Below are 12228 nucleotides of genomic sequence, written 5' to 3' on the forward strand. Positions count from 1 at the left end.
AAGCAGCCATAGCCAGGATGTGGCTGCATTCTAATGAAACTTTATTTATAAAGACAAGCAGCTGGCCCATGGCCATAGTTTGCTGACCCCTATACAGCAATATTGACAGACAAAAAAGCAATGTATTCGATTTTACCTTTATATTTTTTTAATTATGTAAAAAAAATTGTGTGTGGATATAGATTAGGACTTGCAAAGGTAAACAGCAGCCTTCAAACACAAGCAACACACAACTGCCTCTAAGAATATGACTAGAAGGTCCTTGGAACATCTCAGGAAGCTCAGATGGCCATGGACCCTACCTCCTCAGCTGGCACACAGAACAGAAAGAAATATGTGACCCTCATATGCCCCCTCCACCTATATATGATGATTTCAATCACTCTTGGATCCTCCCACAGTCTTATGGGTCAGAACTCAGCCAAGTTCAGAAATTCCAATTCAGAGTCAATTACAATTAATTGAGTTCTACAAGCCCGGCAGGTAGCAGGTGCATCACCAACATAATCTCTTTTCATCTGCATCGATCAGCAGCCTCCTTATCCTGATCAGCAACCCACCCAGTGCCCTGCATGAGCAGGTTTTTAATGAATGTCTGCTGAGTGGTTTCAGCAAGGAGTGCAAACATCCCGCAGCCAGAATCGTAGTCTATATTTGAAGTAGTCGGAAGAGGGTCTCCAGCCGCATTACAATGCTTTCCATGCTTGCTTACTCTCTTACCACAAGTGTCAGGTTCATCAGAGCCGTCAGAACAATCTCTTTCGTGATCACAAAACCAAAAGCTAGGAATACAGGATCCAGATGTGCAGTGGAACTCATCGCTCTTACACGACTTAGAGACTGCAGGAGGCAAAGAAGATAAAACCCATGAGCAACACACAAGCTTGTTCCTAATAACCTGCCTGTATCTCTGATCTGGATACGAGTTGCCAAGAAAGGAAGGCTGAGGCCTGGGAAATGAGTTTTTGTATAAGTTTTCCATTGGGAGGGAAGAGTATGGGAGAGCAATACCACTCCAGTTTTCCAGAATTTTTTTCTAAATTCCAGAAGTTCAAAAATGAATTGCATTTGTTAGAAATACCAAAAGACTATTTTTTGACACATGAAATCACAAATTATAGATAAAAGAAAACTTGGTTCTACGTTTTCTGCCATAACATAAAATAAAATAAATGCTATTGAAAAGCAAAAACAATATAACCAAATCTGAGTTCACCCTACACACAATCTTTTAGCCATCTTAGACCATGATTCTAGAGAGTTATCGAAGTTCTGCTCTTAATCATCCTTATAATTCATTTGAGTAAATGACTCTGCCTACACGTGAACATTGATTCTTTTCTTGCATAACCTGAGGTAGTTCTGGTCTAATGTGTTTTCTAGATTTTCTGCTACCTCTTGCTGCTGTTTTTACAACTGACTCCTGCTCTTGGACTGTAACCTGGCCTGGTGACAATCACTAAGTTCTTAAAGGATGCATCTATTTACACCAATAGTCTCAAAATCATCGTGCTTAAGAAAGGCCTTTTAGTTTAATAGATACAGGAAATTATTTGATTAAACCAAATGGCTAAATATGAAATTAAGGTTTCTGAAAGTCAAACATATGAAAAAGAGAGAAAAATCCTTTCAGTTACTAATGGCTACTACAAATGTATTGAGAGCAAATACAAGGGCTCAATGTGCAAATTCTGCCTGGAGTTCCTGAAGACAAAAGGTCTTTAATTGTAGAAAGATAGGCATTAGAGCTGGTCTCTGGAAGAAATATTTGGAGTCAGGCATCCAGCCAGGGAACAGAGAGAAGGGGCTTCTTATGCCCCTACAATTACATCCTAAAGTAACTGTCTACTGAATCTACTTACAAGGTCAATTTGAGATGACAAATTGAAATTAGCCCTAACACCCAGGCGATGTATCTTTGCATTAGCTCAAGACATGCATCCCTGGACCCACAGAAGGAAATGCAGTTTTATCTTACCACAGAAAATGGGGTTTTCATCACTCATATCTCCACAGTCGTTGTCTCCATCACACAAGAAAAGATGAGGAATACAAACAGTTGAATTCATACATTTTACGTATCCAGGCTGGCACGTGCGATCAGCTTGAAAAAGAAAACCAGATAAACATTTGGAACTTACCCACCACATACACATCATACACGTCCACGCTAATAGATCTATTGCAGAATCAAACCACCAGAAGGGAAGGATGTTCAAAGCTATCACAGAGGCATGATCCATGACACTTATGGGATGCCATACATTCTACAGTAAAAAGAGATATTTCCAGCTGATACCGGAGGCCATGGAGGTGAGGGGAGGCTGCTTTATAGTTTTAATTGTCTGTTTTCATTATTTAATAGCATCAGCATGAATCCCCACTCTTGGTTAAATAAATGATGGCATATCCACACAATGGAGTAATATGTAGCTTTAAAAAGGAATGAAGAAGATCTCTGTATATTGATAAGGAATGATGGTATGATCTCCAGGATATATCAACAGTAAGAAAGCAGAGGGCTTCCCTGGTGGCACAGTGGTTGAGAGTCCGCCTGCCAATGCAGGGGACACGGGTTCATGCCCCGGTCCGGGAAGATCCCACATGCCGTGGAGCGGCTGGGCCCGTGAGCCATGGCCGCTGAGCCTGCACGTCCGGAGCCTGTGCTCCACAGCGGGAGAGGCCATAACAGTGAGAGGCCCGCGTACCACAAAAAAAAAAAAAAAAAAAAAAAAAGCAGAACACTAGGCTATCTTTTGTGTAAGAAAAATGATGGCAGTGTGTATGTCTAGCAAGAAAGAAATGCTTACACTAAAAACAACAACGATGAAAAGATAAAACTAATGAAAATTGTAACCCCTATGAACAGATTGAGAATAGTGTGGAGGGAGCAGGGTGGAGAGGACAAGGAAGAAGGACTTCTGTGAATGCACCTTGTCATATAATTTTGACTATGAAACCATGAACATTATTTTGTATAAATAAACATAATGAAATAAAAATAGACAGAGAAAAGCAATTCCTAAAATTTGGAAACAGTAACAAATGACTGCATATTCCTAGTGGGAAATAATCTAAGAACAAGAAGGACCTAAAATCTTTAATTATATTTGTGTGGTTACTTTGAAATTATTATAGGCATGTTGAAATTATTATAGAATAAAGCAAATAAGTGACTATGTTAATGTCACTTATTACAAACCAAGATTTTTAAGTAAAACAGACATGATTATAAAATCCAAAAGGTAAAAAACCTGTTATCCCAAATTAAAATGGAAAATACCAATATCATTTTTTTTCCCCTTAAGAATTGTATTTCCTAGCTCTGTCCAATAAAAAGGCCTAGAAGCAATAAAAGCCAAATAGGAATGGGTAATGCAACACTGTGGTAATTTTGAAATACCACAAAAGGAATGAGGCCAATTCCAGGTCTGAGACAGGAAATGTACAAGTCTGAGCTATGGAAGATTGAATGGGGTCAAGTCAAAATAACAGAGAACCCAACTTTACCAGGGTTCCTGCTGGCCGAAGATAGAACAATTAAGCACCAAAACCAGTAACTTACCTCACTGCATTTAAACTCAAAAACGTAAAAATCCATGAGTTTAACACAATAGTAAAAACAAAACAAAGCAAAAACTTAGTGCTCATTGGTCACCAACTCATTACTCTCAAAAATGACAAAGGAAAAGAATCAGACATTTACCCTGCAGAATTTTATTTCAGGATAACAAAATAGTTAATAAGGGAAATTTCTTCTTTATGGAACGTCAGCTAATAAATGTGCAAGGAACGATAAAATTTTAAAATGCCTATTTTGTAACCCTTAAAGTAATAATGAATTTATGGAACAACCATCCATGGTTGCTAAAACCACTGGGTGAAAGGTTGATGGGAACTTCCTAAGGGAAGACTCAGGCTGACTTCTAAATTCACTAATTAATTTCATCCTCACTTAAAGTGGAACAATCAAGCATTATGTGCTTCCTTATGTGATACGACAAGAAATAGCTCCACCTATGAAGTGTTCTTGCCCAAAGAATTGAGTCTAATGTAATCAAATCACTAGGCCTCAATTCCAGCCTAAATCAATGTGTAGACCTTGCCTGAATCATAATTTGAACAGAGCAACTGTTGACATTTCGGGGACAAGTGATAAAATTTGAATATGGACTGAGTACTAGAGGATATTAAATAAGTATTGTTGATTTTGTTGGGCATAATACTGGCATAGTAGTTGTTTTTCAGAAGGTCTTTATCAGTGATATGTATGTCTGGGAGTTGCATTAAAATACTCAAAATAAAGTTTGGGGGCTTCCCTGGTGGCGCAGTGGTTGAGAGTCCGCCTGCCGATGCAGGGGACACGGGTTTGTGCCCCCGGTCCAGGAGGATCCCACATGCCGCGGAGCGGCTGGGCCCGTGAGCCATGGCCGCTGAGCCTGCGTGTCCGGAGCCTATGCTCCACAACGGGAGAGGCCACGGCAGTGAGAGGCCCAAGTACTGCCAAAAAAAAAAAAAAAAAAAGTTTGGGGAGATAGATGAAACAGATTGGCCACTTGTTGATAAAAAAAAAAAAAAAAGGCACACCCGAATAAATATTGTGTTTAAGTGCCTACAAAAGCAATGGAACATGTAGATATACCCAAACTAAAAATACATTTGTGCTCACGCTCCACCCTTTTGTTTTCTCAAGATTCTAAAGTGCAAATCCCAGAAATTGTGGAAAACCAATTCACTAAAAAGCAATTTATCAGAAAAACTAAAGAGACAAATCATTTCAGTCAACACTGTACTACATACCTTTTTGCACAACAAACATTAAACACAACACATTAATCAATCATTTTTGTCAGTAACCACTGGTAAAGCTTTCAAACCATCAGATGTATAAACCAAGGAGAAAATACTGAACGTTAAATAGTCGATGGTTGTACAGATCCATAAATTTAGGTGAATAATTCAAATACTAGGTAGAATAGTTTTAAAAAATCGCTTAGTAGACTGTATTAAAATGAAATGTATGTTTTAGATGAATACGATGGGGTTTTTTCTCAGAAAATGCATTGTCTTTATATAAAAATTTCATCTCCCAAGCGCTAAGACTTCAAGACTCCAAAGCACAAGTACTGAAGATGAACTTACAGCAATTTTTCTCATCTGAGGCATTGTGATCATGGCAGTGGTCCATTCCATCGCAGACTAAGTGAAGCGGGATGCACTTTCCATTACTGCAAGTAAATTCCGTGGTTTCATTACAAGCCCTGAACAGGCACCCTGCCTCATCACTGTTGTCACCACAGTCATTGTAGTGATCACAACGATAACGATATTGGACACATCGCCCGTTGGCACAGGTGAAGCTCGTCAAAGGGCAAGTGTGATAGGCTAAGAGGAGGGGAAAAAAAACATTGAAGAAGCTTCTGGATTAAAGCATCATCCCATTTTCTAAAAAAGATACAAGCAAATAAAATAAGACACTTTGGGTTTACCTTCCAAGGCAAAACGCACTGCATGCAAAGTGAGATAACACTTTAAATTAGTTAGATTAAGCAAATATTTTGTATGCTTCTTTTAGCAAATGAAGTATTTTAAGCAAATGGCAAAGTCACTCCATTTCTCTGCCATCTCAATGTATAAGTTTATCTCAATCACATTAAACTTAATCACGTTAAGTTTTCAGACACAATGTTTTAATGTGATCGAGGCTCAGAGAGGTTAAGTAACTTTCCCAGGGCTCAACAGACTGTAATGGCATCCAGCACCTTTGCTCTTAACCACTATAGAGGTGCTTCCTAATAAAGCATCATACACTACTTCACAGCACATATATCAGCTTATGTGCGATTTAAGCAAAGTGCAAGTCTAGATTCTCAGAGTAAATGTTTTTCACTTCTAAAAGGACCAAACACTTGGCACATTGTGAGTTCTTAACAAAAGTTCCAAGAGTCCAACTCACCACAGAGAGTTTCCAGCTCATCACTGCTGTCACCACAGTCATCGATGTCGTTACATTTCCACTGCTCTGGGATGCAGTTCCCATTGAGGCAGGTGAACTTGGAACTATGGCACCTTGTACCATTATCCCGGATGCAGTACTTATTGTTGTTGGCCAGGTACCAGTGGCCCTCGTGTGGACACTGGCACTCAGGGCCATTTGGACCTGAAGAAAGGTAGGCCCAGGAAAAGCTAAAGATTTGTGTAGCAAACATTCATATTTTCTCCTCCAGAAGAGCATTGGCCACAGCTTCTATATTAAACACGCTATAAGACAAGCCATGGAAACTCTACTCTGAGTCATTTTTCCATCGGTAAGAACCACCACCAATTTCTAATAAATGTGGCTACTTCACCTTAATCTTTAAACCACTATCTCTTGTCTTCACTGAAACGTTCGCAATGATTCTACCTTCTCAGCAAAATCTGCAAAGCAACAGTCTCAAAAGGCACGTCTTCCTATGAATTTGTTGTTCTCTATAAAACACACTTCTGAAGCACACACCACGCTCTAAAATATCCACTATAAACTTTACCTCCTAAGTGAAAGAATTAAATCCTTTTATAAGGAACGTTAGCTCATTGATGAAATTTCTATTCAAGACATGAGATGCAGCAGCCTAACCTGCACGTTTCTTTCTACCTCCATCAAGCTTGAATTAAAAACGTCTTTGTAAGAAGGCTCCATATGGAATACAAAAGAAACCTTTCAAAGTCTTCTTCTCAACATACAAACCCTGAAATCTATTTTAAAAGTTACTCTGAAAACAAAGAGAATTTTTTCTCCTATTAGAGCTGAATATTCCCTCAGCCTTCCTTACTAGTGGTCATCATTATTATTACTCTCCATGAGTCTATCTTCATGGCCAGTGCCTTACCTGGTGCACAAATATGGCTGCAGCCCCCATTAAACTGATCGCAAGGATTGTGACACTGCTGTTGGTCCTTCACGACAGCACGAATACCCTTAGGCAGGAAGGGAAGAGTCGTGGTCATTGCAGTCTGACTTGACCCATCATATTTGTTTGCTCGGTAAATTTTTTTATTGAACCAGTCAGTCCAGTAAACATACTGGCCATAGACAGCCAAACCAAAAGGATTATTGGCTCTGCTGACAATGACCTCCCGCTCCAGGCCCTGTAGAGTGATGCGCTCAATCTTCTGCCTAAAACGAAGATGGGGAAAAAAAAAAAAAAAAAAAAGCTGGAATCCAGAAAGAATAAGTTTCTCAACTGGTACCCAATGCCTGAGCCCAACCATGGCTTTACACAAGCCCCCAACTTTCAAGTGCAGCATATGGCAGCAAGAAATGTTTCTTCTGGTAACGGGAGAACTTCATCTGCTTATCAAACAATGGCCTATATAAATCATTGATTTCCACATATTAATATAACCCACAAGTAATCCTACAAAGGGAACCAGACTAACATTTGAAAACGGGAGAGCATTATGAAATTATATATGTAATTGCATGGTACTTGGTGTTTAGTACAAAGTAGTCACTCAATAAAATGTGAATTACATGGGACTTCCCTGGTGGTCCAGTGGCTAAGGCTCCGCATTCCTAATGCGGGGGACCCGGGTTCAATCCCTGGTCAGGGAACTAGATCCCACATGCTGCAACTAAAGATTCCCACATGCTGCAACTAAGACCCGATGCAGCCAAATAAATAAATATTTTTTTTAAAAATGTGAATTACTTTTGATTTTTTCCATTTGTCATTTACTTTGAGATATTTACCTAGAATGATCTAAATTTAGACACAAAACATCACTGCTTTGTTTCAAGTGAGAAAATAAAGATGAAGTTGTTAGGTGCTCAGTGGCACAAGACCAAAATCATAAGAAAATAAGCAAGAAAAGTTAAGATTCCCACCATGTAGACACCAGCCATAAGAAACAAAATCATCTCATCTCTTCAATCATTCGGATGATTGGAATGTGAGTAATTTCAGGAGTACTTAGAGAGTTACATATAAAATTAGAGCTGACAGAAGTTTATAAGCAAAACACTATGAAATTGAGAAGAAGCTGGCACAGAAGAAAGAACTTTTTTGAGAAGACAACGAAAAGACAAAGACCGAAGGAAAATGTTTTTACAAGATACTGAATGCTAAAGCCCAGAGAAAACTTACTATCAGTGTGCATTGAAAAGCCATTCATATTTTATGGTACTTACATGGGGCCCGTAAATTATAAATTGAATGACTACATTTGTAATTATAGTTGAAATTAACTTGTCTAGTAATGCATCTTTAGATGCCTTCAGTTCACAATTATTCAATCTCATGATATACATCAATTTTCACAGGTGTATTCACCAATATTTCATCACATTATGCATATCCCTCTTTTTCTGAAGAGGGAGGAAGAAATCTTCTCATCAACACCCGCAGGAATAACCAAAGACACATACAGATTAGCATCTGCCCAGTAGAGAAAGCCTTCTTCATAGTCCAGAGTGAGCCCGTTGGGCCAGACCAGGTCACTGTTCACGATGGATTCCCGGAAGTTTCCTCCCAGTGTGGCTCTCTCAATTTGGGCATTAGTACTCCAGTCGGTCCAATACATGTACCTAGTGATCCAAAAGGAGTCATAATTCATCACAAAGAATCTCACTCTTTTTACTTAAGAAAGATGGCAGCATTCTTTAACTGTAAATTGACACCAATATGGCAAAATGAAACCCTACTCCATTCCCATCCATACAACTTGCCCAATGTGGATTTACTGAGTCAGAGCATTAATTCGCTAGTATGCTGCCAATTTTCCTAGCATCAATGGGAGTTCCTTCCCAGGTAGAGTCACTCATGCTCTTCCACCCTTGAATCTGTAGCTACAGTGCTACAAGCCCACAAAACACTGACTCTCTATGAGCATAAAACAACTTCAGACCCCACTCCCTCCAGAAATAAGCAGACCATGGCATACCCTTGGCAAGGATCTAACACAATTGCTCTTGGCTTTGTAACTCGGGCTATCACAGTGTGCTTAGACCCATCCGTGGCAATGGACTTAATTGTCTGGTTGGTGTAGTCACTGTAATAAATTCTTCTATTGATCCAGTCAAAGGCAATGCCCTCAGGATTCCCTATGCCTGGACATATACCAACAAAAACACAAAAAGAAGTTAGAGTCTCAATATGCATTTTAGAACCCCTGGGTTATCCATGTGTGTTGACCCCATTGTGTCTCCTTCCAAGATAAGCTACACTTAGCGTGCACTTACCCGAAACAACAATGGTGGGAGAACTGCTCCTTGAATTCAGGTTGACATAGGAAATCTGGCCTTTTCCAGATTGTAAAATTTGTGTGAAGTAGATTCTGTTATCTATGCTGTCATAGTCTAGGGCCACGGCAATTCTTTCCACGCTTATTGCTGTGAAAGGTTGACTATAGTCCTCAGGGTCAAAGTGTAAGCTCCTCAAGGAATCATCCAAGGCAAAGATGAGGAAATTCTCTGATGAAATGGCACAGCTCTTGCCATCACCTTGCAGGGTCCCAAAGGCACAGCCACATTTTGGGGTGTGCAATTTAGGCAGAGCAAAGCAGAAATGGGTGCATCCTCCATTATCCTCCAAGCAAGGGTTGTTGTCGACCTCTGCTGGTGACCGGGGCTGAGCATTCTGGTCAAAGATGGTCACATCTCTTAGCCAGTCGATATTGTCCCTTATAACTGTTGGTGGATCTGCTTTATATGGCTCCTTGCTGGCTTGGAAGATTTTTTTTAAATTCCTGTCTACCCATATGATGGAATTTCCTAATATAGTGATGGCATACGGAGCTGGGTAACGACTGCCAAAACGAATTACTTCAGATTCCCCTCCGTCAATGCTGACCCTTGCAATTAAATCTAAAGCATCATCAACCCAATAAACGTAGCCATTGCTAAGGTCCAATGCCAAGCCCCGTGGTGTGGCAACGATGTTTGATACAAGCACAGTTCGATTGGTACAGTCAAGAAAAGAACGTTCAATCTTTGGGTTTTGTCCATAGTCAGACCAGAAGAGGTATCTGTTCTTGGGGTCTACAACAATATCCCTGGGCATATCCACTGTGGTTTTAAGGAGAACACGGCGATGGGTGGTATTGATCCTTAGAACTTCTATCAGTGTTTCAGACCTAAAAGCATTGGTGAAATAAAGATTTCCTGCAGAAAAATGAAAGAGCATGCTGATGAATGGAAAAACAAGAAGGAAGAAGAAGATACCGTTTGTAAGATTGAGGTTTGGGTCAGTATATGTTGTCTTTTCCAGGATGATAGATTAATATCTCAGTTTAGACTTAGAAAAATAAATATTTACTCTTAGGAACTAAATAGATTGTTTCTTCACATTTAAAGAGAATGTAACTCTCTTCAGCTTCTAAAGCAGATCCGAATTCATAGCAAACATCATAACCCACTTTCTACTGAAAGGTGTATCTTCTAGAATGTCCTTCCTCTTCTACCTGAATCTTCAAAGACTCATTATCATGACATACCTTCTACTCCAACATGATGAAAGGAGCAAAGAGTGAGAGCCAGCAATATCTCAGGTTGTTACCTATGTCATCAAATGCACTGTTTGGCATTAACGCGAGATCTTTTCTTGCCTTTCTAAGTAGTGTAGAGGTTTTTATCCCAAGGACCTTCTAAAGTCACCAAAACAAAAGGCCATTTGCCTTTGGGCATTAAAGAACAATGTAAATGCTAGAATAAAAAGCATGGCAGGAAGATAGTTTAAGGAATAGAGAGGGAGCCCGCATTGATTCCATGTAGTCAGAAGTCTGTTGTACTGCTACTAAGGGTTGGCAAGCTTCTTCTGTAAGGGGCCAAACAGTAAATATTTTAGGCTTTGCAGAGTATACAGTATACTCTACTCTGCCACAGTAACATGAAAGCGATCATAGACAATACATAAATGAATGGGCATAGCTGTGTTCCAGCAAAACTTTACTTACAAAACAGGTGGTGGGCTGCATTTGGCCAACAGGCTATAGGCTGTTGACCCTTGTTTTATCTATATCCTCAGAAATAATGTAGTAAATTTGTAATCAAGAATGGAATTTAAGAACCAAATTAAAGCTTTACCTAACCATATTACCATGTTTACTATTGGCAATTAACTATTACAGTATCTAGATTTTCATAATATATTTTAATATTTCTAAGTAATATCTATTTGCCAAGCTTGATAACACACAGTGATACCTATTTTGATATAACGGGATTATATTCTAGAAGTACAATACATTTGTTTGTCAGTGTATCATTAAAATTCAGTGGTAATCCAAAATTAAGTACATGAATCAGTATAGCTAACTTAATGTAATATTGGGTCAGGCATTTCAATTTAACTACAATAAAGTACCTAATAATCAAAACGGTTTTCATACATTAACATGAGGAAGCAATTAAGAATTCGGCAAGTAAAATTGCTAACCTTTAAAGTAAATGTCGTATTTCATGGTTTACATTATATTTTGATATCCCTTTCTCTTTGAAAATTTAGACATTTCTAATTTAGAAATTAGATGCTCATCTAAGTGTGAAATAAACCTACATAATTAAATATTTCTATCCATTTTGCCTACAGTTTGATCCTGTTAATAATAGAAGCAGATGAGATAATCTCTAATGAATCTGTCAACTGAAACACCTTATCATTAACAGACACAAGTCTGTGACGTTTATTCTAAAAACACAATTCAATCTATTTTAAGTAATCTCAATAAACATTCAGAAAAACAGATCTGTCGCACTTATGTTAAACTTTATAGCATAAATAAGATGATAAATAAATAAGAAATGCAAACATGAAAAGCCTTTTCAATAAAATCACTATATAGCTTACCCACCTGCTACCCAATCCACTGCAATACCCCGGACTCCATTTTCTCCTATCCCATCTGTAATGATGTTTGTAAAGCTAGACCCATCTGGTCTGATTCTACGGATTGCATTATTAGATGGCACAGAGTTGCTAAAATCACACCAATAAATAAAGCCAGAAGATACGTCCACATCCACGTGCAGTGCATTTCGTCCTAGAATATTTAAGAAAAGATCATTAAACAATACTCTAGCTTGAACTAGAAGTTTTAAAAATGTGTGCCCTTCCTCTCAAACTCTCATTCCCAACCCCCTCTGCTCCAACCATGCCCCCATTATGAAATAAAACTATTTATTTCCCAGTTGCAATGAGCACATTTACCCCCAGATCTTAGTTTCTAAAAACCACTTCCCACAGTAAA

The 12228-nt window shown here is 38.8% G+C and overlaps 1 protein-coding gene across 1 annotated transcript in view; it reads right to left on the reverse strand.

Annotated features, from left to right (window-relative positions):
• The window catches only part of LRP2 (LDL receptor related protein 2), a gene marked incomplete at both ends in the record, with an annotated part of 195552 nt that overhangs the window by 57850 nt on the left and 125474 nt on the right, over positions 1 to 12228 (reverse strand). Inside the window, 9 exons of the mRNA XM_082840763.1 lie at positions 721 to 840; positions 1979 to 2104; positions 5143 to 5385; positions 5957 to 6160; positions 6873 to 7159; positions 8411 to 8569; positions 8926 to 9091; positions 9224 to 10144; positions 11833 to 12021. Coding sequence (XP_082696889.1) covers positions 721 to 840; positions 1979 to 2104; positions 5143 to 5385; positions 5957 to 6160; positions 6873 to 7159; positions 8411 to 8569; positions 8926 to 9091; positions 9224 to 10144; positions 11833 to 12021 — 2415 coding nt within the window. The remainder of the gene's footprint in view (positions 1 to 720; positions 841 to 1978; positions 2105 to 5142; positions 5386 to 5956; positions 6161 to 6872; positions 7160 to 8410; positions 8570 to 8925; positions 9092 to 9223; positions 10145 to 11832; positions 12022 to 12228) is intronic.

The sequence above is a fragment of the Leucopleurus acutus genome, assembly GCF_964270905.1.
Source record: "Leucopleurus acutus genome assembly, chromosome: 6".
Taxonomy (NCBI): domain Eukaryota; kingdom Metazoa; phylum Chordata; class Mammalia; order Artiodactyla; family Delphinidae; genus Leucopleurus; species Leucopleurus acutus.